Source organism: Paramormyrops kingsleyae, chromosome 6, assembly GCF_048594095.1.
Source record: "Paramormyrops kingsleyae isolate MSU_618 chromosome 6, PKINGS_0.4, whole genome shotgun sequence".
NCBI lineage: Eukaryota > Metazoa > Chordata > Actinopteri > Osteoglossiformes > Mormyridae > Paramormyrops > Paramormyrops kingsleyae.
Window position 1 is genome coordinate 30,529,765 of NC_132802.1, and position 27,985 is coordinate 30,557,749.

The 27,985-nt window shown below is 43.0% G+C and overlaps 1 protein-coding gene across 1 annotated transcript; it reads right to left on the reverse strand.

Annotated features, from left to right (window-relative positions):
* Positions 1-47: 47 nt before the first annotated feature.
* Positions 48-27,934, reverse strand: LOC111844705 (piezo-type mechanosensitive ion channel component 2). The gene is made up of 51 exons (XM_023813412.2): positions 27,789-27,934; positions 26,998-27,226; positions 26,104-26,317; positions 25,831-25,990; positions 25,614-25,688; positions 25,196-25,225; positions 24,856-24,979; positions 24,370-24,521; positions 24,009-24,272; positions 23,614-23,722; positions 22,540-22,721; positions 20,121-20,269; positions 19,747-19,908; positions 19,588-19,629; positions 19,456-19,488; positions 19,249-19,340; positions 18,792-18,958; positions 17,384-17,560; positions 16,816-16,962; positions 15,850-16,050; positions 15,515-15,719; positions 14,723-14,824; positions 14,478-14,643; positions 14,046-14,289; positions 13,071-13,167; positions 12,644-12,803; positions 12,280-12,369; positions 12,037-12,116; positions 11,721-11,783; positions 10,797-10,909; positions 10,549-10,666; positions 10,392-10,463; positions 10,128-10,294; positions 9,728-9,924; positions 8,958-9,116; positions 8,185-8,670; positions 7,806-8,064; positions 7,445-7,633; positions 7,052-7,232; positions 6,836-6,968; positions 6,602-6,749; positions 6,288-6,502; positions 6,000-6,158; positions 5,460-5,607; positions 3,215-3,403; positions 3,030-3,122; positions 2,689-2,858; positions 2,178-2,294; positions 1,940-2,019; positions 1,401-1,614; positions 48-1,185 (listed from the first exon to the last, which is right to left on the reverse strand). Exons 1-51 carry the CDS (start codon positions 27,804-27,806, stop codon positions 930-932), a joined length of 7,797 nt encoding a protein of 2,598 aa, XP_023669180.2. The 5' UTR covers positions 27,807-27,934; the 3' UTR covers positions 48-929.
* Positions 27,935-27,985: the final 51 nt, after the last annotated feature.

Consider the following 27,985-nt stretch of genomic DNA (forward strand, 5'->3'; position numbering starts at 1 on the left):
CAAGAGGAAGCTTAAGAACCCGGGTTCAAGAAGCGAACATACTCAGGTTTCTAGTAATTTCTAACGGCAGGATGTATTCCTTTATAAATTAATACGGGAAGAAGACGGGTTACTGGTTGTTTTCTTTGGAATATACTACGTGAAACAGAGTTACAACAGCAAATATAATATTGTACTGTTTCTTATCGGTAAAGTATAAACCCATTTAAATATACTTCTATTAAAGAAAAAAAAATGAATGAATAAATGCATACATCCATATAGGCCATATATATGTATATAGTGGTTGACAATAAAATAACATTTTATTGCTCTTTTATGACATTACTACAGGATTTTTACCTGTGTCTTTGCATGTGCCGTTGTAGTTACTGTAATAATTTCTGTCATGTCGACCTATATCTTACATCGCCTGCAAGTGACTAAGTCAAAGCGTTTACTTGAGTTAATTTTATCGTTATAACGTAGATATATTATCTCAATAATGCATAAAACCACACTGAAATTGGAAAGAATGTATACTTGTAAGAATTCAACATAGGACAATGCATTTCTCATATATTTACTTTTTTATGTCATATTCTAAGTTTAACATACATTACACTTTGGAAAAAATTAAAATTCTGTCTATTGCCGAAATGTATTACCTGTCGTCTTACCCATATTTGAATACATGCAGGTCTATAGGACAGACAGTTCATAGTTACCACAGACTGAAGGTTAAAGTGGTCTGTATTGAACCACGGTGTATCAGGCTGAAGATCCTCACGTGTTTCTGTTATTTTGACAGGAACATATGGTATAATTTTATCATCTGTGGTAAGTCTTTCTGATCGGTGTCCACATATTAGGACAAATCAGAACACAATAGTGTATGATTCTCCTTTGATTAGGTCCTTTCTTAAGTACTTTTGTGTGGTTTCATTACATCACTTGGCCTTTTTTTCACGGGTCATCTTGATCATAGTTTCAGGAGAGCGGTAGAGGAAGATGAGTTTGGAAAAGAGCTGCTCCTCCAGCTCCATCTCCCCAGTCTCACGCACCACAAAAATATCAGTGCACAGTTTCAGAACACGGTCCACACAGGGCAGCTCCTCGAACATTATGGACCGTGAGATTCCATTGAAGAACTCCCGTACAAACTTCCCGATAACCAGCACTACTGACATGTACAGTCCCACAATCCTGAGCAGAAGGGGAAAGAAGATGTCCCAGGGTAAGAAGATATTTCCCAATGGAGACAGAAAACTTATGTATGTGTGTGTGTGTGTGTGTGTGCATAGTACAAATTGTGAGACAACATTATGCTCTTTATTGTCTTAATGGTAAAGTACATAAAAATACGGATTCCTAATTTCGGTTTCACGATAATAAAAGGCAGAGAGCTGACGTGTCCTTACCCATATCCGGCCAGAAACCCCAGACTGGGGGGACTCACTTTGTCATTGAAGATTACTATCTCGATGTTACTGCAACTGGTCTGTGGTTGGTTTGCTTGGCATTCTTGTATAACCCACCACTGGGGTTCTGAGCTGTTGTTTGGTTCCTGAAGCTTGACAGATAGGGGGCGGAAGAGGGCCGTTGTCTGCAGGAGTTCTGGATTATCCAGATTCTCTGTATTCAGTTTTAAAGGCAGGAAAGATGTGATTAAAAGCTACAAAAATGTGGGTGCTCATTTATTTACTAACCTATCACTGGAATACCAGCCTAGATCGTTGTTTTAGAATGATGAATAATGAAAAAAAGAACAAATAGTAGCATAAGAAACATTCAAATAAAATAAATGGATACACTAGCAGTGTTGCAAGATATGCCTTCAATATAGGTACAATGTCAGTGTCATAGCACAACACTTTGCATATAAAAAGCCATGTGCAGTTTGGCCACTTTATCATGAGGAGAAATGAGGGACACATATTAATACTAAAATGCTTTTTACCAATTTCTAGCCGATGGGCAACCTTGGCTTCTGGCCCTGAGGCACCCCTGATGTATTTGGGCAGCAGTGATTGGATGATCCTAAGTGGATGCATCATAGTGAGATACAATCCCCAAAGAGGTCCAAATCACTTTCATGACAAGTACTGAGTAAGGATGCTGGACAACAAAATGGAAATATATGTGTTTTTATACTGGTCATTCTCTCGCACATGCTAAAGAACAAAGGCTGTACTCACACAGACTGAGAGCGAAGCCCTCTAAGAACCTGCACAATTTCATCTATCATTTGCTTGTCTTGATACTTCACAGTTCGCTCCCCTGCTGTTATTGCATTCATTGCAATAGAGGCGTTCCTAGTGGGTTACGCACATGGACATATACGTAAGAGGATTAGGGGCCTGCAATGAAAAAAATCAAAGAACCAAGCCACTTCCCCTGTATAGGTTTTTCATAATGCTTATTTGTTTAAGCATAACATATGTCACATTAGTTTTATGTTGCTACCTAAAAAACCCTATATTTCTCAGGACCTGCACCATTTTCTTTGGTGCTGTTAAGCATGTGAATGAATGTCTCATCTCTTGTTATACAACATAAGCAGACATTATTAAGTTTGTCCCTGGAAGATGAAAACCAACAAATGAGGTTCCTGAGCAATTCTTGCTGTGGATATTTGTCTTCTGGAGTGAGGTGTGTTTGGGTGGGGGGGGGGGGGTTGGGGGTGCGATGCTTGCGGCCTGTGTGCACCTGAGGAGGGTCCAGCGCAGCGTGATGTACATATGGGAGGACTGGCTGAGCTCCCTGATCATGGCCTGGCGACTCGCTGGACTGATGCCCCACACCAGACTGGCATCACTCTTTATTTTTGCCACAACAATGTCCTCAGCAACGTACTTCACGATGAACTGCATGGCAGCCTGAGACCAAGGAGACGTCTGATTAGTGCACAGCCCCGCACTGTAAAAGGAACTAACCAAAATATACAACAAGTTAGAATACAAAATATAAAAATACATTTCAATATATGTCAATGCCATATTGGTACAGTGTACCAATGGATGTTATCCATGATGAGATGTTGTTCTTACGGGATGTGTGGCATATTGGTTGGTTAGCTTATGGTAGGCTGACTGAGAGAAGGGTGCCAGGTTCTGTTCCTGGGCACTCATGGTAAACAGTGGCTAGTTAGGGAAATCAAGAGAGAGAAATCAGTGTCCACAAAAGTAACCGTGGTATGGCTGTCTTTAGCACACACGCCAGAGAGTGTGTGTACCTCATATCCTGCAATGCTGAGCTGAAGTGTGACATCCAGGGGCTGGTTGGTCACTCCGGCTACAGACTTTGCCAAAGACATGAAAAGCAGCGGGAACCAAACAATGCAGATGAGAGCAAAGATGATGAACCCACCCATGCCGTACTTCACAACTTTCTTTTTCTTTTGACCTGGGGGTTGGGGGTATTTCTGGCGAATAAGAGAACAAAGACATGACACAGTGTGAAGCTTCATTAATTCTTATCTGATTTTTACAGTATATCAATACACACATTTGTACACTGTAACAGGCTAAAATAATGCGCCAGACATACTTCTACGGCTTTGTAAGTCACTGCTATGTCAGAAACACTCGCATTTATTAGTGAATACCAGGGTTCCTCAGTTCTGGTCCTGGAGGGCCAGAATCCAACACAGTTTACAGAATCCATCCATCCATTTTATGAAACTGCTTGTCCTATTCAGGGTTGTGGAGGGTCCGGAGCCCATCTCAGATGCTACGGTCACCAATTTACAGATTTCGCTGCTGAAAAACTGCTTAATCAGCTATTTACAAGGTTTAGTCGATGTGCTTGAGCAGGGAAATCCGCAAACTGTGTTGGATTCTGGCCTTCCAAGACCAGAATTGGGCAATCCTGGTGTATACAAGTAAGTTTGTATAGTTAATGAAATTTCTGCACTCTCACTAAATGTGTAAGAATGGAAAGCCTGGATTTTTCACTAAAATATCACATTCAATTCAATTTTATTTATATAGCGCATTATCACAACATTACATTGTCTCAATGCGCTTTACATTTCTGCCTCGTAAGGACCCCCCATTGAGTAAGCCAAAGGCTACATGACAAAACCATTGATATGACGAGATAAATACATTTCCATGTATGGACATTTTCATACATTTTTCATATTTAGGATATACACTCACCTAAAGGATTATTAGGAACACCATACTAATACGGTGTTTGACCCCCTTTCGCCTTCAGAACTGCCTTAATTGTACATGGCATTGATTCAACAAGGTGCTGAAAGCATTCTTTAGAAATGTTGGCCCATATTGATAGGATAGTATCTTGCAGTTGATGGAGATTTGTGGGATGCACATCCAGGGCACGAAGCTCCCGTTCCACCACATCCCAAAGATGCTCTATTGGGTTGAGATCTGGTGACTGTGGGGGCCATTTTAGTACAGTGAACTCATTGTCATGTTCAAGAAACCAATTTGAAATGATTCGAGCTTTGTGACATGGTGCATTATCCTGCTGTAAGTAGCCATCAGAGGATGGGTACATGGTGGTCATAAAGGGATGGACATGGTCAGAAACAATGCTCAGGTAGGCCGTGGCATTTAAACGATGCCCAATTGGCACTAAGGGGCCTAAAGTGTGCCAAGAAAACATCCCCCACACCATTACACCACCACCACCAGCCTGCACAGTGGTAACAAGGCATGATGGATCCATGTTCTCATTCTGTTTACACCAAATTCTGACTCTACCATTTGAATGTCTCAACAGAAATCGAGACTCATCAGACCAGGCAACATTTTTCCAGTCTTCAACTGTCCAATTTTGGTGAGCTCGTGCAAATTCTCATTTCCTATTTGTAGTGGAGATGAGTGGTACCCGGTGGGGTCTTCTGCTGTTGTAGCCCACCCGCCTCAAGGTTGTGCGTGTTGTGGCTTCACAAATGCTTTGCTGCATACCTCGGTTGTAACGAGTGGTTATTTCAGTCAAAGTTGCTCTTCTATCAGCTTGAATCAGTCGGCCCATTGTCCTCTGACCTCTAGCATCAACAAGGCATTTTCGCCCACAGGACTGCCACATACTGGATGTTTTTCCCTTTGCACACAATACTTTGTAAACCCTAGAAATGGTTGTGCGTGAAAATCCCAGTAACTGAGCAGATTGTGAAATACTCAGACCGGCCCGTCTGGCACCAACAACCATGCCACGCTCAAAATTACTTAAATCACCTTTCTTTCCCATTCTGACATTCATTTTGGAGTTCAGGAGATTGTCTTGACCAGGACCACACCCCTAAATGCATTGAAGCAACTGCCATGTGATTGGTTGATTAGATAATTGCATTAATGAGAAATTTAACAGGTGTTCCTAATAATCCTTTAGGTGAGTGTAGATTGCATCTGTAGCCATCTGCATATTATACACTATGAAACCGGAATATTCAGTGCCAGCTGTTGTGTCCTATGGATTGCATTGTCCTAGCTGTAGTAATCCATTACCTTCTCAGACTCCCTCCAGCATCTCAGAATAAATATGTTGGCATATATATCTTCCACACAGATCCAGTTAGACAGGCTGAGGGTTGTGTCTGTCCAAACCCAGTCCATCACGGCTCGCAGCTCTGTCAGGAAGGGGATCAGCCGGAATCTGCAGGAAATGGGATGGTCCTGACATTGTTCCTTTAGGATAGGAGTTCTCAAAACTGAAATATACAGCTCATAATTGAAAATTAATCAACTGCTTTGGAAAATCCCCAGCAATCCGCGGACCAGGAGCCTGGAATCCCTGTTTTAGATCTAAAGGAGTGCTTCTTTTCCAAATTCTGTCTGATCCAACTCCCAAGTGAATCGGGGGTGGGTAAATCTATGAATTTTAAATGTGACTTGTGAGAACAGAGGATGCATTAAATAAGTCCTGTAATGGTGAACGGTGACCATTCTATAAAATCATTAGCATTGCGGAGACTGTAAAGTTTTCTGAGAAATCATAGGCAAGAGGTGAAGACCCATAATTCAAATAGCTGGTGTGCAGTGACCTACCCCTGGAACAGGAAGAGGTTGATGTAGTTGTAGTTCTTGGTCAGGAAATTCCCTAGGACACGGTTGGGATAGCCACATTTGATCTGGTAGGCTGACAGGCCAAAGTAAATGCATTTCACAAAGTACCACAGCTGGGCAACATGATTCCTGTTGAACCTCCTAAGAATAAGGGGGGGGGGGGGGAGGCCAGCATCTTATATATCTGTAGCAGCACAATAACAAACAGTTTGTATTCCCCTGGCTCAGGGAAGAACACAGAGCTGGGTATGTATTTGGCCAGAGTCTAACCTCTCTGTGACACCGGGCAGTATGAAGAACATCCAGAAGTGGATCCCAAACACCAGGACAACCTGAAAGACACATTTCCCCAACAGTGTCTTGCGAAGGTAAAGAGCACGGTCAACGACCATTGTGCCAAACTGGATGAGCAGCATGACCAGGAACGCCTCAGGAACCTGGTCCTCTGAGAGGGACTCGGTAATGTCGGCAGCGGCTGTGTGTTTCTGCAGAGACAGACGTGACACACAGATGTGACACAATACTTTTACACACACCGCTTGCCTTCTTTCTCAGCTCATTGTGTAATGGCTATCAGTACTTACACCAAATGCCCAGTATCCAAAAATGATGACGATGAAGTTCACAACGTCTATCAAGAACATTAGGGCGTAGACATCACATACGGGGCTATATTCAGGGTGGATGATGTCATGGAAGAATTGTCTGATAGGCAGGTATATATGTAGAGCTCTGTGGATACAGATTGATAAAGACTCTTTAAATGTGACATGTTTGGTAAAACATATCCCCCATGGGCACCATATAGAGGGACTCACGTCTCTATGACTACAGCTTTTGCCTCTAGCATCCTCTCCCTGATTCTCTGTTTGATTCTCTTTATCCTGGCTTGTGATACTTTTGAGTGATGTCTACTCTTATTCAGGGGGTTCTTCTTTGATACCGTGTCACCTGAAAAAAAAAAACATGTGGTCAGCACCAAGGTCAATGTGGCCAACAGTGTTACAGCTGTCCTCACTGGGAATCTGGCACACCATTGTCATCCATGCTGCAACCCTTCCGTCGTCGAAAAAGAGCGCCTGTGGATGCCTGGACAGGCAAGAACAGGAGCCTCCGTTTCTCTCCGCTGCAGGCTCGATTCTTTTCTGTTTTCCGTTTCAGTTTCTTGAAGAAATCAGGCATTTCTACTTCTTTGTTGTCCCAGAGGCCATGACACTGGGGAGAGAGAAATGAATGCATATTCATCTCTGGTGGCGGTAGTTCCAGTTAGACCATCAATTAATGCCTCATTTTTAGTCAACATTAGGCGATATGTTGGAATAATTAGTAGCAAAAACCAGCAATATGCTAAATAATGCACTGGACTTGGTGAGGTGAGGAGTTTAATGGGTGTAATTGTGTAGATAAAGCTTTTTGACCATGGATACCTTAAGTATTGATCTGTGAAAAAACAGAACCAAAAGTTGCAGAAGATCAAATAGGACATAGCCATCTTTCTTCTCCAGTCCAATAATGTTGGGCAGACAGAAGGGGCGATCTGCGTTGATGCCACGGTAAGCAGATGTGGTCCAGGGAAAAAAGCCGAACTGAAAGAAATACTTAATGACCACAGTCAGCTGAAAGAAAAATGAGAATGAGTAAGCAACCTCAAAGGAAAAACACTAGAAAATAATGTTACACTTTGTGAGTGTTTATAGTTAAAGTTTAATTTACTCTAGTGTTTCGTTCATTGGATTCAAATGTTTCCCAGTACCTCTCACCCATGGAGCTTCGATTTGAGATGAATACCTCAGTGTAGATGATGGCCGTCATCCAGAAGCGCTTAGTGGGACGGGGCACGGATAGCATTGCCCACAAGAAGATCAAAATGGGCAGTACTAGTGTTAGCAGGGAAGCAGAGACCATGTGATTGAGAATAATTACAAAGTAGCACAACCACTCTGATTTGGACACCATGGTGTTATAGAGGGCGAACATGAGCCGCAGGAGCCTTGGTAATGAGTGGTAGAAATTGTCAGATTCCTTAATCTCTTCAATATCAAATATCCTGCAACAGAATTGTTATCATATTAAGACAGATATTAAGATACTACATATATATACAAACTTTGCTGAAAATATCAAGATCTGATTTGGTGAATGTGTCAGAGGGAGTCACATAACTAACTTGTTAAGAAGCAGCTCACTAGCTGTGAAGTCCCTTGTCTCCTGGCTGAGAACTCTGGGCTCTGGGATTTCTTCTGCCGTAGCCAGTAATGTGCCACTTGCTAATTCATATGAAGATATAGCCTTTGGAAATTCCTCATTTCCAGCATGTTCTTGGTCATAGATCTTGGACACTTCACTCTGGATATGTGGCTCTTTGTTTTGGTCCTTCCGTGCTTCACTATGTACTTCCGATTCTTCATTGTGATCCTCATGACTATGGCTTCTGAACTCTGGAGTATGGAGCTCTTTACTATGAGACTTCAGGTGTTCTCTATGGACCTTCAGCTCTTCTTTTAGAACCTCAGGCTCTTCACTATATTCCTGTAGCTCTTCACTATGGTCTTTCATCATTTCAGTTTGGACTTTTGCTCTTTGGGAGTGGTCCTTTAACATTTCAGTATAGATGTTTAACTCTTTATCTTCCTGATAGGCATCCATTGGAATACTTAATCAAAGATAAGAAGAACACACAATAATGCCAAACACTAATAATAATAATAATAATAATAATAATAATAATAAAGTTTTACAAATAACAGCTCCATAATATTCAACAAGATCTATAATATACGATAAAGTCATAGCAGTGGAGGCAACAGCAGCAGCAGCAGTAATAAACTAGTATAGTGTACTACAGTATACTACAGTGAACAAAAACCAATGTGTTTCTCCACAGTGCACAGTACAGTAACTGATATGTACATTATGTGGTTAATTCAGGTTTAGTTTTACCTCGGAACAGAGTCGTCAGCATCAAATGAGGACTGATCGACATTTGCAGATTTGAGTAGCTTATGCCGAAGCTGCTTAGCCGATGGTGACGCTTCAGGGGTCTCGTCCAAGTCGATGGTGGCCTGGCGAGACCCAAGCAACGTCTCCTCGGTCATGCAGCTGAGGGGAATAAACCGCTGGGTCAGATACCGCCAGGTAGCCCGGCTTTCTCCAAATTTTTGGATCAAGTACTACTTCAGGTCAAACCAAAACAGTCAAGTACCACATCAAAAAAGAGGTGTGAGGTAACAATGCTTCCCACTGTACTGTGCCACAATATTAGCTGAATCACAGTAACAAAATTACCACATTCTTCTCGAGTACCAACTGAGGAACTCCGAGTAACACTGGTGGTACCTGCACCACAGTTAGAGAAGCCTTGTTTTAAACCCTTTAAGTCACTTTGTCATATGTCCGGGAGCAACATGAAAAACTGAAGCTGATGCACATGTCATGATTTATGGAGTGTGATTGCTCCATGGATAATTCATGTACATTTCTTGAAGCTGTCTATAGTGTAGTACAGACTTTGGAATCTTAGGGGTATGAGCGCAGTCTCTCGCTTGGTGAAGAGGGACCATTGTGGGGTACAGCAGTGTAAAGGATTGATGCCGCACCACAAGTCAAAGGTTTCAAAGGGAAACATATTACGCTATCAGTATCAAGAACCTTTTTTGCAGATTACCTGGAGATTAAGTTATAGATGTTTGCATTTCATAAGCAACACTGACCTAGACAAGCTACTGCCCAAGGACATTTTGGAGCTTGAGTTTTTTAACTTTGCGTAGCCATGGAGTGAAGATGGCAGGTCAGGAGGTGAAGAGAGCTGAGGCTGGTGGTCCTCAGTCTCCAAGGACGCCTGCGTGCTCTGCCTGGACATCCAGCTCTGATAAAACTGCTTGACACTTTCATGAGACACTTCCTTCCCCTGGTAATGGAAACAATAAAGATTCTGTTATAAAGTTTCCTGCAGACCAAGGCCTGCAATACTAGCTAAATTGAAGAACAGCCTGTGAAAGTTCATGATGTGATTTCCTTTAGGATATTTTAAAACAACTTAGTTTCGTATGGATATATTTTTCAAGAAGTAGTCAGTATGCATTGTTTGCTTCAATATAAATAAAACATCACCTTTTTCTGCTGCTGTCCCAGAATAGCCCTCTCAAAGTGAAGCACTCTGGAAATGTCTAAATTGTCTTTGCATAGAGAGTTCAGCCCATCTGCCAGATCATCCAGGAGTGACAAAATAAACACCCAGAAAAACCTGACCGAGTCAATGAATCGTTGTAATAGTTTTTCTGGCAGGTGGCAGAGACAAAAAACAACATTCAGTCAGTAAGTTGACAATATTTTATAAAAGTATACGGTATATTGATTCTTTTCAGGGGAAATCACCTTCCTCTTCCTTCATGTCTTCTTCAGCACATGGATCAAGTTCATCCTCACTCGATTCTGTTCTCTCAATACCTTCGATTGACCAACACAAAATATTATATCATGAAGCCAGGACCACCTAAGAGACTAGCATCTAGTCACAGTATGCATCTCCCACCTTGTTGTCTCTGTAGCTCTTGTGATCCTTTCCTCTCCTGCTTCTTCAGTCTAGACACCTCTGTTTTGTGTTCCTTCAAAGCAGCTTTAGAGCTGGTTGCCCACGCTTCATAGGCAAGCTGTGGTAAACAGGCACATTCATTTTCTTCTCCAGTAGAGGGCAGCATCTCATTCAGAATTTGTCAGGCTCCACCAGCTATACAATTTAATATTGAAAAAATGTTACGCCATTCTTGTCATTTGTCATACCTGAAATGCAGTTTTTTTTTTAGGGGGTGATGTCTTTTCTTCTTTCATCTGAGACTCCTCCTCTTCCTCCTCACTATCAGACTCAAACAGGGTGTAGGTAGCAGTGTTTGCCACTGCAGGTAGTGAATTAGAATATTAGTACAAAACTGGATCCTTAGTCATAATAGCGTTTCCTTTCCGCTGAGAAACACTCTCTTCGGTTTGCTCTCCGTTAAGGGGTATTCATGCTTAATTGTGTGACTGATTCATCCATTTTCTCTCTCCTTGAATACCCCCTCTTGTATTCTTGCACACTCACCTACCTAGCCTCGCACATTTGCACGACTATCACAGCGTTACTGTTTTTTGTCATGTGTTTTTTTATATTTTGTATTTTTATATTTAGTATATTTTATTACATTCTGTGCATTTTAGATATATATAGTACATTTATAAATTCCCTATTTTATATAGCACAGGTGGTAAATCTGCCAGAACAAGCATTTCATTACTTGTTCTATGAGTAAATGAAAATAAAAATGACACTTTATTGATCGCAGTGGGGAGATTCTCTTTTTGCCTACCCTATCTTGCTCTCCATGACACACTTGTAGGTGACAGCAAGTTTGGCAGTGAAGGTCAGTCACCCATAGTGGCCCCCATAGAGCTGGGGGGTTTAAGGGCCTGACTCGAGGGCCCACAGACATGACTATTCTGCTGAGGCCAGGTTCAAACCAGTGACCTTCCCATCACTGAGTCATACGCTACCCCTGACTGCATGTGACAAATAAAAAACTTTGAATTAACCCGGGGAAGACAATCTATGGGTAAGTGACAAATAGCTAAAAGTTATACAGTTTATAGCAGGTAGGCAGCCAATGTGGTATCATCTGGGAATGTGGACGCCAGCAGGCCGCAGTGCAGACTAACCAGGGCACTACTCACTGGAGGGATGGGAGGCCCATGGCTGCCACCATTTCTCACCACCGCTTTTCTCCCCCTTTTCGCCTGAAAAATACCGAGCCATTAGACTAGAGGAGCAGAATATTTTTTGCAGAATTAGTCTGAGAAACGAGCATTCAGAATGTTGGTCTTTGTGTAATTGAGTCTTTGCTTATGGGGTCTGGGGAGACACTGAGCCTTGACAAACATACAATATTAAAAGATCATTTGAAATAAGTATAGTTACCCATGGCTCTATGCCCCCCATGTCCCAGAGCTTAAGCAGTTAGAGGATGGATGGATGGATGGATACAGTTACCCTTTTGTTCTGCTCCCGTCTGCTCCGGGGTATCCTGCTCTTTCGGTTGGGTACTTTGCTTAGATTTAATCTTCTCCATCCTGCAGATGAAAGAGGTACTAGTGTGTATTGTTGAGTATGGGAAACAGAAGGAATGCTTTTCATGTATTTTATTATTATATTATAATAAAAATGTTTTATTTAGATTGTGACCTGACATTGTAAACAGCAGTAGCTTTGGTCGAGACGGAACATGGCTCTTACTGTTTCTTTAATGTCTCCACTGACTTTTTTTCAAGCTCAAGTCTGGCTGCTATTCTTTTCTTCACTTTGGCTTCAAACAGCTCAGCCCCCCTTTAGACAGGAGATAATCGCTTGATCTTTCCAGAATGGACCTTCTGCAGTGCTCCATTATTGGCAGGCACTCCGTGATGCATGCAAATTGTCTTCTAATAGAGGTCAATGTTTGGTACAAACCTCATTGAATGTTTAAGTCAATATGACTTAAAATAGTTCAAATCAGGTAGATCTTAACATTGACTGGACATCAGCAGTGTGCTGGTGCAGAGAGATTGGCTACTTTTTATTGAGAATCGATGAGGTGTTTCATGCTAGAAGAAAGGTTCACCTGGAGGCGAGGATTTTGGAGGCCTTAAGATCAGAGACCACATAGAGGAAGTAGTAGCTGAGGAACACGCGACGTTGTGCCAGGAGGAAGGTGAAACAAATGGCATCCCAGATAATTCCAGCCTCACCCTCAGGTAATTCGCATATGCTGTTTGGTTGTGCTGCATTAAGACACTCAAAACATTGAGTTCCAGAATTCTAAATATGTCAAATATGAACAAAAGGTGACATGTCGCTCTTCTGCCTCATAATCAACTTTTTATCTCAAGTCCAAATTACTTAAAAAAGCCACACAAATAAGGTTTACGTCACTGTCCCATTATTTATGAATGGCACAGGCTTTCATTAAGAGACATTATGGTATATGTGACAGAGAAGACAGAGGACATTTCAGATATTATCTGGCACTGGAGGTGCCGAACACTTACGGATATCATAGCCTTGTATGGTGCAGAACATGCTGAACGTCTGAATCAGCCAACAGCCATTCTGCAGCAGGCGGTCCAGGTAAACACAGGACCCCAGCTGTTAACACAGATGCAAAGAGACAGTTATCTAGGCTACAGGATTGTATGTGATTGTTAAAAAATCACTATTGGAATTGCAAAGCTAATACTTGAATTTTCAAAGTATATGTCACGATCATGGACAATGGTGATCACTGAATCCCAAGTGTGGGAGACCAGAAGTATCTCAGAGCTGTAAGCAAACAAATCCAAAGCGTCGGGCAGAGAGCAGGGTCACAGACCCAGAAGGTTCACTCGCCAGAGGGGTGAGTCCTGTCTGGACACGCCGGACAGATGGACAGGTGACATGGGGGACAGAGATGGGGAACGACAGGCAGACCAGGGCCCGGCAGGGCAGGGAGGGCAAGCAGGAAGGGCAGAGCAGACAGGAGAGACAACAGACAAGGAAGGCAAAACGCTCAGTACGGCTCATGAGATGGGTAACAATACTTTGTGAAGTCACGTTCGCCTATTTATTGCGAGGCAGATGGACGTGGATTGATGTAGCTGGTGTGCCCCACCCGGGAGGGCGTGACAGTATATTTTTATAAAAAGCCATATCTTTAGAAGTCTTGTTCAAACAGGAAACAGGAGACCCTCTCTGTAACAATGGACCTTCAGATTCCAGGTAAACTGCTGATCTCCTCCTTTGTTGAAGATACAGCTTGTGTCATCTGACCAAATGCCTGCTTTTAATGATTCAATTTAGCTCTGCGAATATCAGCTTGCTGCTGGTGCCGTGTATTTGTTTTACCAAGGTCCCTTGAATGCCCTGACAATGTCTAAACCACAAAAACACCTTCGATAAAACTGCATCCGCACATACAGTACGACTGAATAAACACTGAAAAAGCAAATCTTTCGACTGCTAAATTTGTCCCATAGCATTCCACTCACAGACAGTAGATTCTTGAAGGTAATGACGATGCACGTATAGCCAATAAGCCAGTCCCAGAGCCTCAGAATGTAGCGCACTGGCTGCATCAGCAAGCTGCCTCCAAACAACATGAAGTAAAAACAGGCCACCAGGTAACCCATGCAAAAGATGCTGATTCGCGTCGTTCCGGTGATGAAAATCAGGCTCAGCACCAGCCAGAAGAAGTAGCTGAACACAAACACCTTCACCATATCAAGGTACGATCTGCAAGAAAAAAAAGGAGTCAGCAGTTACAAGCAGAAGACGCTTCCCAAAAAGGAACAGAATCTGTGGAGCTGGTAATACTTTAGCTTCACAAAATACGTGATAGTTAGTCCTTCACTCTGATTAGTTGTGGATTATTATATCTAAGAATATGAAAAGAATAAATAGATTAGCAGATATTTCCAGACCTGCAATGCAAGAAGTTGTTCACAGGGCTGTACTGGCTGAGAGCCTGTGCGTCTAGGTTTCTGCTAATTTCTACGTTCTCCCCAGCGATGAGCCGTACCGCCGCCCGGTTCTCCTCCTCAAACACCTGCCACTGGAGAGAGGAGCCCAGCAGCAGGATATAGTCATCTGGGATGGAGAAGAAGAAGACGGTTAGCACATTTCCCCTGGGCCAACTGTGGCTTCAGTCGGGTTGACAAAATCTCACAGATGATGAAGACTGGATTTGGCCGCATGGCAAAATCAGGAAGGTAGAGCCACTTGATGAGGTTGGAGGATAAGGCCTGGTTGGAAGTCCTCCATGGATAATCTAACAGGAGAAAGAATGTCACACTCAGAGCGATCAGAAGAGCTCCATGTTCTCTGACAGTGTGACATAAACAATGCGCTGTAAATATCTCGAGTACAGATGCTCCTTGCTTTACAATGTGCGATAGTGATCCATATTCAGCAGTCAACTGAATTTTCATCCCTTCCCAGGCTAGTGATGTACCGCATGATACTTTCTGATACCGGCCGATGGCAGCAGCCATGACACTTCCAGTCTCTGTAGCCATTACAAGTACAGAAACTCATACAGCTTTTTTCCTGTGTTTAACCAAATAAACTTGCATTAATTTATTTACTTTTCAATTACTGCTATTGAGATAGCCGCAGTAATTATTTGTACATTTGCTTATTTAGTGACAGTAGTTGCTGATTGACTTATTAATCATATCATATTCATATTTGACCTGTGATATTTTCTGCTTAGGATGGGTTCGTCGGAACACGACCCCATTGTAAGACGAGGAGCACCTGTGCTGTACATCCATTATGAAAATCTATCCGCCTTAAAATACTACTTTTCAGGTCACTGTCACAGCAAAGTCTGGCCACAGGCGATACGGGAGCCCTGACCCTACTACAGTAAAAGCGGACAAAGAAGCATCAGAATCTCGGTCCCTTGAAAACCGAAAAGGAACAGAGTGCAACGCTTTTCCATGACGATGGACATTACCATAGCAGAGCGCGGGTGGGATCCCAATGCATAGAAGGTACTGGAGGACCATGAGGCTGGCTGTGAAGCAGCAGTACCTTGGCCACATTTCACCGATGGCCTTTCTGCGCCGCCTTGACAGCACAGCAATGAGCGCCAAGCAGTGAAGCAGGGAAAAGAAGTCCATGCGCTGACCGATTAGGTTTAAAGCCAGCACAAAGCACACCTGGTGGAGACCAAACCAACAGCTGCTGTAAACGCTGCTTCAGAAAACGTTCATACTGGAATAACTAAGGCAAGAACAAAACTCGCTTTAAGGAAACTAACTTACAGCTAATGAATGATGGACGGCTTACCTCTAAGCCAAACTTGTAGTAAAAATAATTGATGAAGTACTTAAGGCAGGGGCCAAGGCCATGATCGAGGTGCTGCCGTGTGATGGTGTGGAAGATGGTGCCAGTGAGAGGCACCTTCAGGTCATTTCTTAGCCTGTAGTGCAGTTGGTGCCGATGCACTGTGACGTCAAACACCAGCAGACCCAGCACCATCAGGTGGTTCTGTAAACGCACAAGTTCATAAAAGTTTGACAACTCTCATTCATTCATCCCTTATCTGCCGCTTTTCTGGGGCCAGTTTGAGGCGGCAGCAGTCTAAGCAGGGATGCCCAGACCTCCCTCTCCCCAGCCACCTCCTCCAGCTCCTCCGGGGGAATACCAAGGCCAGCCCAGAGATATAATCTCCCCAGCGTGTGCTGGGTCTGCCGCAGGGCCTCCTACCAGTTGGACATACCTGAAACACCTCCCCAGGGAGCCGTCCAGGAGGTATCCTAGATAGATAGAACCACCTCAACTGGCTCCTTTCAATGCAGAGGAGCAGCAGCCCTACTTTGAGCCCCTCCTGAACGTCTGAGCTCCTCACCCTGTCTCTAAGGCTGAGCCCAGACACCCTATGGAAGAAACTCATTTCTGCCTCTTGTATCCGTGATCTCATTCCTTCAGTCACTACCCAAAGCTCACGACCATAGACAACAGTAGGAATGTAGACCGACCAGTAAATGAATAGCTTTGCCTTTTGGCTCAGCTCTCTCTTCACCATGACAGAATGGTACATCGTCCACATTGTTCTCTTGCTCTTGTTTTCATCTGTTTGCTGAGCAATTCTCTCAGGCTCTCCCACCCTCAACATCTCGCTTCTTCATCACTAGTCTCCCAGGCTTAACCTTATCTGAATCCTACCCATCGTGCAGACACTTATCTAGAACATGGATTAACTGAAATTTGTGCTCAGAGTTGCTTTATTCTATATTTTAAAAATCATTGTACCTGAAGACAAGGCAGGATTTTGTCTTCACACTTCTGCAGAGCTGCTAGCCACTCTGCTGGATCCACTGGCTCCACATACAAAAGAGATGCCTTCAGCAGTTGCTCCTGGTTTGACCTGGACCAGGTCCCATTCGCAGATGTCAGCCACTAACAGAAAAACAGAGAAATCTCTGCCTTCTCTATGCTGCATCAGCTCACAAACCAAACCAAGCCTGAGAATGAAAGACTATCAGGTTCTTCAACATTAATATCAAAGTTATTTTATTAGATTGGTACTTTTTATTCTTTTCTTCCTTCAATCTAGATGCTCACAGAAAAAGGTCACAGATACTGACACCTTATATTTCATTTGTAGATTTTGTACAATGACATAAGAATCCTTTGGTTGTGCAAATCCCATCTAACTTTCCTATGTGAGTACAGCTTAGCGTCAGAGTAATTCCGGGCATTCTTCGAGTATCCCTAGAGCAGATTTTTTTCTGGATTTAGGGCCTCGCTCAAAAACACAACAGTGACATAATTACCCAACCGGCCACAGCATTCAAACAGGGGCCCAGTGCAGACTCACGGCAGTGCAGTTTGAGGAGTACTCGGAGGGTTTTACGAACTTCAGCTGGTACATCATCTTGCAGATAACGACGACACAGGCCCAGACTGAGGAAAGACTGGCGGCGACAGGGCGCATGCGTGGGAATGGCAGGGCAAACACCCAGAGCACCATGAACAAGAAGTTCATCAGGCACACCTGGAAGTAGCAGACAGGTAAACAGCACAGATGCATTTATGCTATAACCCCCCAAACATATCGCAGCACTGTTAATATAATACTTACAAATTTAATTTGATATTCATCACTATTGATTTTATGGAGGTCAGCCATTTCCATAAAAAAGCAAATCTATAATACATTAAACATGTCCTACAAAATATGATTAAACATAACATTTGCCTATTTAATTTGACATTCAGTGTTATTGATTTGACTTCCTTACTGAAATCAATACACCTGAGTGAAAAGCCATGCACATATTTACCCTTTTCCATATCGCATGTTTACCGTACATTATATCAACTTCATAAAAGGATTTGTTTTCACTGACATTAGTTGATCAACTAATGTCATTGACTTTACAAGTTCATGGTGTATCAGTTTAATTACACATTATTCTATCTCTGTCATTTATTGCTCTAATTTGTTTTGGCAAAGTAATAAGTAGAGAATGGGCCAGACAGGACTGCATTTTCAATAGTGCCCTTTCTTAGTCATTATACTAAATTCTATGAACATTAATTAGCAATATTTTTTTTATTTTCTTTTCACCCTACACTGTCATATAGACACTATACATGGACAGCTGCTCTGACTGAAGTCCTAAAAGCGAATAATAATGATCTCCCAGAACCATCTAGCATCCATTCAGTGCTTAGCTGAAGTTGATTAAACCCCAACAATGTAAGCTATGGCAGATTTACTGAAAGTAGCACATTTCTCCATATGACATTTTTTGAATGAAATACATTCACGGCACCTCCCATCTGCACAAACACTTCAAAGGCAGATGTGTGCAGAAATGACACAGTTTGTGCAGAAACTTACCTGCTTGGTCTTTATGAAGACTGAGCTCTTGAACCACAAAACTCAGGAATTTTAAGCTGAAACAAGTTTTGTACCTGAACTGCATGTTGTAGTACTAAATAACAGTTAGGTCACCTGTTCTCAACCAATAAGCATGAACATTTCATTCTGTGTTTGTGTTAAATATAAAAATCAATATACTTCAATTTAGGAATTACAGAATTACAGTTATTTGTAATATTATTTGTGTATTAAATTTCTAGCAGAAAGTAGATCAGATATCAGCCAGTAGAGGGCACTGTTTTTACAAGTCAGTAATAACTCCTGCACTGTGCTTAATCTGGTTTAGTAGAGGAGACTTTGGGAGAGGTGTTCTTAGAGTGGGTAAAGGTGGCCAGACCTCCTTCAGTGCGATCCAGATGATGCCTGCAGAGACAATCTTCATGCTGTGCAGCTCCAGCAGCCTCCAGCAGAGTTCCTGAACCCGACGTAATGCCAGTAAGCCTTGAAGCAGCAGTACGCTGGAACGATCCAATACCAGGTCCCACTGGCTCGTCTGACTCCCCTCTGTGATCAAAGAACATTCACTGTAAAGCAACTGCACCTAGTAGTACACTGGCAGCACTCACTGCTGGGATACACGGTGTTCAAAGTCAAATCACACATTACCAGAAGATGTTTAGTCGTGAATAGTTATGCTAATTTTAGCACATTTTTAAATAATGTTACTCTAAGTTCGGTCTAGAAAAGGTCATGTAGTGTATGTATCTTACAGTATCAGTTAGCATGAACATCTTGGTGGTGAAGATAAACCTATAGGCAGAGATGGGCTGTGGGCATGTTCTGGAAGTCCTCACCATTAGCTTTGGGATTCTTTTCTCCTGAATCTGTCAAGGATTCATCAGCCAAGGTGTAAACACTGTCTGTGCTCATGTGCTCCTTGGCAAGCCTGATAAGGAGTCCGAAGTAAACCAGACATATGTTATGAACTAACAATACCATTCGTCTGAGCTGTTATGCATCTGTATTTGTCTGTAATTACTGTGCAATTTAGGATATTTTACCGTTTCTTAAGTTTCTGAATGTTCTCCTTCAAGCTAAGGGAGAAAAAAATCGCATAAAGACAACATCTGAAAAATTCAAAATCTCCCATGAATTTACGTGCAACCAAGAGCTAATAGGCATGCAGTACATACGCTTGGAAAATAACTTTCACAGTGTTGTTCAGGTCCTCCTCACTGAAAAGAAATAAATAATGACTATAAATAAATAACTGAGAGCAGAAGAAAGGAAAACAACTATGGCCAGACATGCAGCATGACACTGAAATAAAGACAGCAGAGCAAGAGGCTCACCTTGATAAAGAGACAGGTACATCGTCCAGGTCTGTGAGGCGCAGGAAGTCGGAGTTGAAGTAATGCAGCTGCAAGATGCAGGCCAGCAGGAAAGCTGCCGGCAGCAAGATGCGAGCAAACAGCTCTACAGTATCAAACTGCTCAAAACCCAGGTCACGAAGGCTGGAGTAAAGGAAGACAAGACTACACCTTATTCCTTTATGGTTACATTTATCCCTTATAGAAGAAGGTTAATGTCATTTAAGGTGTAAAGAATTTACAACTGCTGCACACAACTGTGGTGGTAAATATGCAAAAATTACACACACACGCACACACACAACCTTATCCACGGACACACACACACACACACACACACACGCACATGGACTCACCCTTCTTCAGAGAGGCCCATCACCTGCCGAAGCAGCTCTCTAACACTCTGGAACTGGTATGTGTAGATGGCTATTAGGACTACCATGGAGTAGCCCACCACGACGGCCCAGAAGTACTTCAGCACACGTCTCCACACATCGTAGCTCACCTGAGATGGGGTTCACTGGTGTTATCAGATACAGCCCATGCACGATCCATATTTCTGAGGTGGATGCCACGGTTCACAAAACTATCAGTATTGTTGTTATTTTGGCTGCAGTAAAGCAGATAGCAGCTTTGTGTCATTGAGTCTAATGTATGTGGAATATTTACAGGCAAGGTGAACATCGTAACCTCCTGAGACCCCACCAATTCATTTATGTCCATTGGAGTGGACATGTTGTTTTTGCATCTATCTTTTCACTGATGTAAGGAAACATATGTATTACTGTTGTTCACTAAAGAGGACATGCTGTGAAATTAAAAATAAAAATAAATTTGAAAAAATCTAAATTGTAAGATGTCTTATTTCCTCCAAAGTCAAATAACCTATAATTGAAGGACACTTTTTTCCTTGGGTCTCAGGAGGATAATATATTAATTTCCATCATCACCACCCCCTAGCCCAGGAATTCACATTGGCAAGGTATGTTGAAAACCTAATTTTGGAGAGGGAATTTAAGAGCACATTATCTAGCAAAAGAGGTGCATCAGATGAAAAACCTATATCAGTCTTTCACATAATGAGCTAATTTGGTTCGGCATCAAAGCTTTACTTTGCACTTGCATGCCTGCTGTAATCTTACTAAGCGATGAGGTACAGCCATGTACACACTACGTACACAGTTGCTTAGTAACTTATGTAATGCTCCTAAACTAAATCAATTTTATTCCTGATGTTTAGAAAGATGAGTTTTCCTCTGCTTAACAAAATGATGATCTATTGCAGACACCAAAAGGCAAAAATAGGCATAAATTGAGCAGTTAATAAAACTGAATTTCTGAATGTTTTCTGAATTTATGTCCTTCTGCTGACTAAACCCAAAACTGGACACAACTGGACTCAGCATAGAACTATCATTTGCTAATCCTGAAGAAGGAGCTAGTAAATGGTTTTGTGAATAAACACCGCCTGGCATAGAAGCATATAAATAAATAAAACTGCTGTCTAATCCATTTAACTCCCTACTCCACCACGTAACAACTATTCAGCTGACTCTGTCAATGTATCTGCTGGCTGCGTGAAGTACAATGGAGCACAGTCTGTACCCCTGTGTCTGAGTTTCCTGCCCCAAATCGATTCCCAGCTAATCCTCCTGTGTAAATGTACGGTCAGACTGCTTCCTTAGCAGCACTGAAACGGGAACTAAGTGAGCGTACAGAAACCGATGCTGGAAAGTGCTGATTCTGTCTCTGTGACTGAATGTGTGCGATCCCATCAAACACATTCTGATTTTATAAATGACAATAGACGTGCAATATTAGTTTTCCTGTTTCTCGCTGATGAGGATTGCTATTAGTAATTAAATGTCAATTAATATCAGTTTGTGTGGTTATAAGTCACTGAGGCTGCCTGAAGTAAGATGAAGTGGCAACATAATTAATTAATTACCTCAGAGCACTGATGCACCCCCCCCCCCCCCCGAAAGACAGACAGACAGACAGACAGACAAACAAACACACTCCACCTTCTAACAATAAAGCTATGAGTTTAACTTTTTCTTTTTAATTTAAATATCTAATTTTATAAATTGTATTTGTTAAATATTGTAGGGATTGCAAATGCCAGTATTTAGATGTGATTACAATGGTTACAAAAAAATCATTGCATCCACACCTATTTATAGGTACAACTGCCATGACCCCACAGATTGCCTCAGACACAAGGACTATGATACAAAGATGGTGATGAAATGGTTTCTGTCAACATGCTACACTGTCAGAAAAAAAGTACAAATTTGTACCATTGAGGATACAATTACTTGTCACTGGGGCTGTACCACCAAGGGTCTGCCAATTGTACCCTGACTGTAGGTAAATGTACCTTTTAGTTTAAATTATGGTACAGTAATGGACTCAGCAACAGTGCAGTGCATTGGGGGTACATTGATGTTGTTTGTACCTTCTGGGGCCGTTTTGTACCAGTACCAGGGCTTTACCCTTTTCTGACAGTGTATTATCTAAATCAACCAGACGTTTGTCTGCTCATTTTCATCCCAGCGCCATCCCATGGATTCCATTAGTAATTCATTGTGTGCGGTATTTACATAGCAAAGTAAATGTTTTAAAATTTAAAATGTTTCACTTACAATTTTAAGGACAGGAGTTTGAATGAAAAGCAGCTTACATGTGGGCCGACAGGAAGTGAAAAGGACACACCTGCCTTAGACTCTTGGAAAGACTAGAGATACAATGCGAAGTACATGGAAACCAGCCTACCTGATAGAGGACGACACAAAAGAGAAAAAGCACGATGTAGAGGATTTTGTAGACTACCACCTTTCCAGAGAAGCTGGTCACAAAAAACATGGAGCAGCAGACAACGATCCAGTATTTCACCAGGGTGCCCCTAATAAGTGAGCCCAGCACGGCCATTAATGTCAGAGAGCTGCCGTCATCAGCTGGGAAGTGGAACAACAAAAAATCACAGCAAGCTGTTATTACGACATTGGAGGCAGGTGACGGCAGGGTGAAGGCATGCAAGATGAACATGTGCAAGGTGAACACGACCAAGGTGAACATGTGCAAGGTGAACACGTGCCAAGTGAAGACGTGCAAAGTTAAGATGTGCAAGGTGAAGACGTGCAAAGTGCACAGAAGCAAGGTGAAGATGTGCAAGGTGAAGACGTGCCAGGCAAACACGTGCAAGGTGAACCTGCACAAGATGAACACGTGCAAGGTGAACACACACAAGGTGAAGACATGCAAGGTGACCACGGGCAAGGTGAAGACGTGCAAATTTAAGACGTGCAAGGTGAAGACATGCAAGGTAAAGACGTGCAAAGTGAACACAAGCAAGGTGAAGACGTGCAAGGTGAAGACATCCAAGGTGAAGACGTGCCAGGTGAACCTGCACAAGGTGAACACGAGCAAGATGAACACGTGCCAGGTGAAGACATGCAAAATGAAGATGTGCAAGGTGAACACGTCCAAGGTGAACATGCGCAAGGTGAACACGTGCCAGGTGAACACGCGCAAGGTGAACACGTCCAAGGTGAACATGCGCAAGGTGAACACGTCCAAGGTGAACATGTGCCAGGTGAACACGAGCAAGGTGAACACGAGCAAGGTGAACACGTCCAAGGTGAACATGTGCAAGGTGAACACGTGCCAGGTGAACACGTGCAAGGTGAAGATGTGCAAGGTGAACATGCGCAAGGTGAACACGTGCCAGGTGAACACGTGCCAGGTGAACACGTGCAAGGTGAACACGTGCCAGGTGAACACGTGCAAGGTGAAGATGTGCAAGGTGAACACATGATGATCCATGTACAGCAGAACTACACTGCATACCTGACGGCAGCACTTTGACTTCAGGAGGTTCATCCTGCTCAAAGTGTTTCTCCCGTTTCTCCATCAGATGTTGCCGCTGCAGCAGCCAAAAGGTGAAGGCATACAAGACCTGGGGCCCAGAACGGGATACAGAATAATGGACACACAAAAGTTCAATAAGCCCTCATTTTTCCCCCAATTGGAATAGACAAAAAAGTCCTCAGATGTGCAAACTGCCTCAAAACTAAAGCACGTAAAACAGAATTTCTACAAAAAATTGTGCAGGTGTTATACCACCAGTGTATCGTAATTGTGGGCGTAAACCTTCAGAACCAATGAAAAGGGCAATTTAAAAATATATTAACACACAGAAAGGCTGAGCAAATTTTTCCACAGGACCGATAGGAAGCCCTGACCTTCGCTCCCAAGTGGATGCAGGGCGTCTCATAGCGGCGCAAGTCAAAGTCAAGGAGCACAGAGGCAGGCAGGCCAGGAAAGAGCTCATCCTGACCCAGCCGCAGTCCACTCAGGTAGGCAGCCAGCACCAGTGCCGTGCCGTAAACTGCCAGGAAGGGTGCAGAGAGCATGGCGTAGTGCCGGCGGTCCCGCAGGATCCAAATCAAGCAGGACCACACCAGCAGCACAAAGGTGAGCCAGCTGTTATAGGTAATGCTCCACACCTGGCGAACAGTCACAACGTCAAAGCCCAGTAATGTCTGATAGAACAGTCATTTATACAGTCATAATACGTGTATTACTGGCTGCAGAAACACTTACCATCATGATTATAAGTGAACTGACGTAGCTCTTATTCATAATAAATTGTCCAAGCAAAGCAAACCCACTTGGTCTAGCAGGGCCTGAAACGGTATCTGTGATAGGCTCGTTTTCTGTCACATGATCACTCTCTTCCTCATCCTCGTCCGATACTAATATGAAAACAGAGCAGAATTATGAACAATATAGTTTGAGCTGTTGACCAAAGAAACGGATTGAAGGATAACCCCAGTCCATTAGATGATAATCTCATTAGGCAAGATAATCCAATAATAGCTTTCATTTCATCCTTGACCAATAACCTGGACCTTTCCACTGCACTGTTAAGCCCTGTATCCGTGTATAAATGGGGAGATCTTAATATTTCATGATAAATTGGCTTTAGTGGTTACCTGAGAAATCGCTGCTGACTATTTTAAAGGAGCACTAATGAGTCTGATGCATATACTGGCCTATTTCTGTTGCAACATTAAAATGGATGCTCACCATGACTAGTGTGCACATCTCTGTACGCTGGTGGTTTGTGAGAGTTATGATCCTCCTCCAGTACAGACTCCAGTTCCTGCCTCTTGTTGTCAGACCATGACTTGCTCATTAGGGTGGCAATGGGCTATAGATTAACGTGTACAGACATGTATACATGCAAACGCATAAATACATACACAGTTGCACAGATCTGGTACATTATGTAATATGATGACATGTAGCCATTTAATTCCACAGCACACACATGCTTCCAATGGCAAACACATACACAGTGCCCTTCTGCCAATTTGACACAATGGTAGGTGTGAGAGATATAGCTACATGTATATAAATAACATACCTCATTGTCTTCATCCATGCTGGCCAGCAGCTGTAGAGTACCAATAGAAACAATATTATAAACAATTTATTAACTTACATACTGTAATGACCTATGGTCTGCCATTGGTTTAACGTTACTAGCTGATGCTGATGACATAGCGTGGCTGCTCTGTTCTGATATGGTGTTTCAGTTTTGCTGTTGCTGCAATGCCTTTGATAACTTAATGTGGAGACTGAATGAAATCCTGTGATTAGTAGCTGGCAGTTCTACAGGTGGAATTCTATGGAGGGTATGAGCTCTGGCTATTAACAAGCATTTGGGTTAGATAGTCAAGGTGGTCATAATGCTGGTTTGTGTGACAATGAATTGCCTTGGGACACATAACCTGGGTCTGGCTCATCAGTTGAATAGCAGTGCAACATTACATATAGCTCACCTCTTTCTGGTCACCAGAGAGCCAGACCATTGTAGGCAGGGGTCTCCCGGGCAGATCGCACTCTAGATCATCCTCCTAGCCAACAGCAAGTATGCAAACATCGGAGCATTAGACTTTATCCAAAGCTTAAGAACTCTGGCCATAAATTGCATTATAAGACTCTTTTCTGAGTTGGTTCTATACTTAAGGACCAATCAGATGGTTAGAATAAACGCACCTCCTCAGGAACCCAGTTCTTCAACAGAGTCACAAGGGTGTAGTACAGCAGCAGTAAGACCAGAGGGTTGATGAAGACAGGCCAGGTGATATCCGGCTGCAGGCGCAGGCTGTGTGGGTCTGAGTGGTTTGTCTGAATGATTGCTGTCATACCAAAAAGCCTGAGACAGCCAAAATGAGAGAACAACAAGAGGAAGGATAGGTGCTTACATTTCCCATTGTCAACAGAAATTGATTCTTAAGCCGCAAAGTTGCTCGATGCGGTCTGCTGTACCTAGCATAGATGTCCCGTGGGGGAACAATCTCCTGGAAGAAGGGAAGCTGGTACAGGTAGAGAGCGAGCAAATGGCCAGCACTGAAAATGGCCATCATCACACAGAGACTGCAGAAGATGAGCAGGCTTGGGGGACGACAACAGACCCACAGCCACACGAGGCCCAGGAAGACGCCAAAGTACACTGCTGAAGTTAGGGAGGGCAAGGCAATACCTACAAATAAAGAGGAAGTGGTGGGAGGAGTGACAGACCTGTCCATTTTCTACAACCACTTACCCAGGGTCAGAGTGAACCTAGAACCCACTGTACATGAGGCATGGGATGTGAGTCCATCACAGGACAGACAAAAGCACATACTTTGGATCCACCTAACCTGCATGTCTTTGCACTCTGGGAGGAACCTCAATTGAGCATGGGAGAACATACAAGCTTCACAAACATACAATCAGCGCAGACTAGCCATCTGAAAGTTTGGCAACTGGTGGACCGATCTTGTGAGGGCCGGTCTTTCTTCCCCATCTCCAGCATAATAAAACCTACATATAGCCATATACTGTATAGCCAATCAGTTGATCGTGATTGGCTAAATAAACCATGGGCCCCATCCTAATTGGTGGCAAAATATATCAAAGCCCCCACATCCATTGGTAGCAAAATAGACCAAGGGCCCCAGCCCAGTTGGCAGCAAAGTATACCAAAGGCCCGACACAGGTAGGCAGCAAATGACCCCCCCACCCATTCTCAGCAATTCCCAGGCTGCTTTTTGTTGCCAGTCTGCCCCTGCACACAGTCAAGGCGACATGGGACCACTGTGCTAATTTAAATATTTAATACACATAATCCATGCTTTAGCTTTGTGGATATTATGCAGATATACAAAGGTGAGTACTTACCTGCTAGCCCCAGGAGAGCTGTGATCACCACTTTCCCTGCCATGTTCAGAATGGTGTTCAGCAGAAGCCGGAGCCCAGCAGCAAACAGAATCAGTTTCTGGAGAAAGCGAGGCGGGACACCCGGGGTCCGTCTGCCCCGGTCTGAACTGTCCGAGGATGACCCGTCCGTCATTTCACTGTTTTCATCCTCTGACTCTGTGCCGTACTGCTCCACATGCGATCTGTCAAGCTGCAGCAATCACACATGTTTCATGAGCAGAGGTCAAACTGTCACCCCTGCTTTCCAAAACAACAACCTTAGAAGTGATCAATCAAGTTCCCCTAACTGCATCCATGAACATTGTTTGGAAACCAAATATTTACTGTTAAGCAATGTGACATGCAAAGATACAGATGCTTCTGCAGTTTAACCAAGAATACTGCATGAGCACTCCTTTCAGTAAAGGACTTCTCTGTCATGGCTAATTGCATTAATAATGAATTACAATTTAAAACATGGAGCAACTGGGAGCCATCAAGACAGAATGGCTGCTTGAACTCTCAGTGAAAGGATACTGTGGGGATTTGGATTTGAACACAGTGCTGGCTAAAGAATTACTGCATGGGTTGTATTAAGTATTGAAAAAAGAGCTTTGATCTGAAGCTTGAGAATTAGTTAAAGGATAACTATATGCCTCATACAGTGGGTTGCTTGAAGGGTGGAACATTAATGAAGGGTACATTGCACTCAAATAGGTTAATCTATTTACATGTATCTGAAGAGGGCAACTGCCATGAACTCTGTGTGGTACCTCACTGCTGGAGGACATGATGCAGTTCTCATGGCCGGTCACACGGCCCTGGGACTCAAGCAACTTCCTGCACAGCCGATAGATAAACAGTGCAGATAGGAAGAGCCCCGCGTCAGGAGCCAAGAGACGAACAATGTTTCCTAAACTCACATTGCTGAATCTGGAAGGAATTAGCAAACAGCAGAAATACAAGTTAT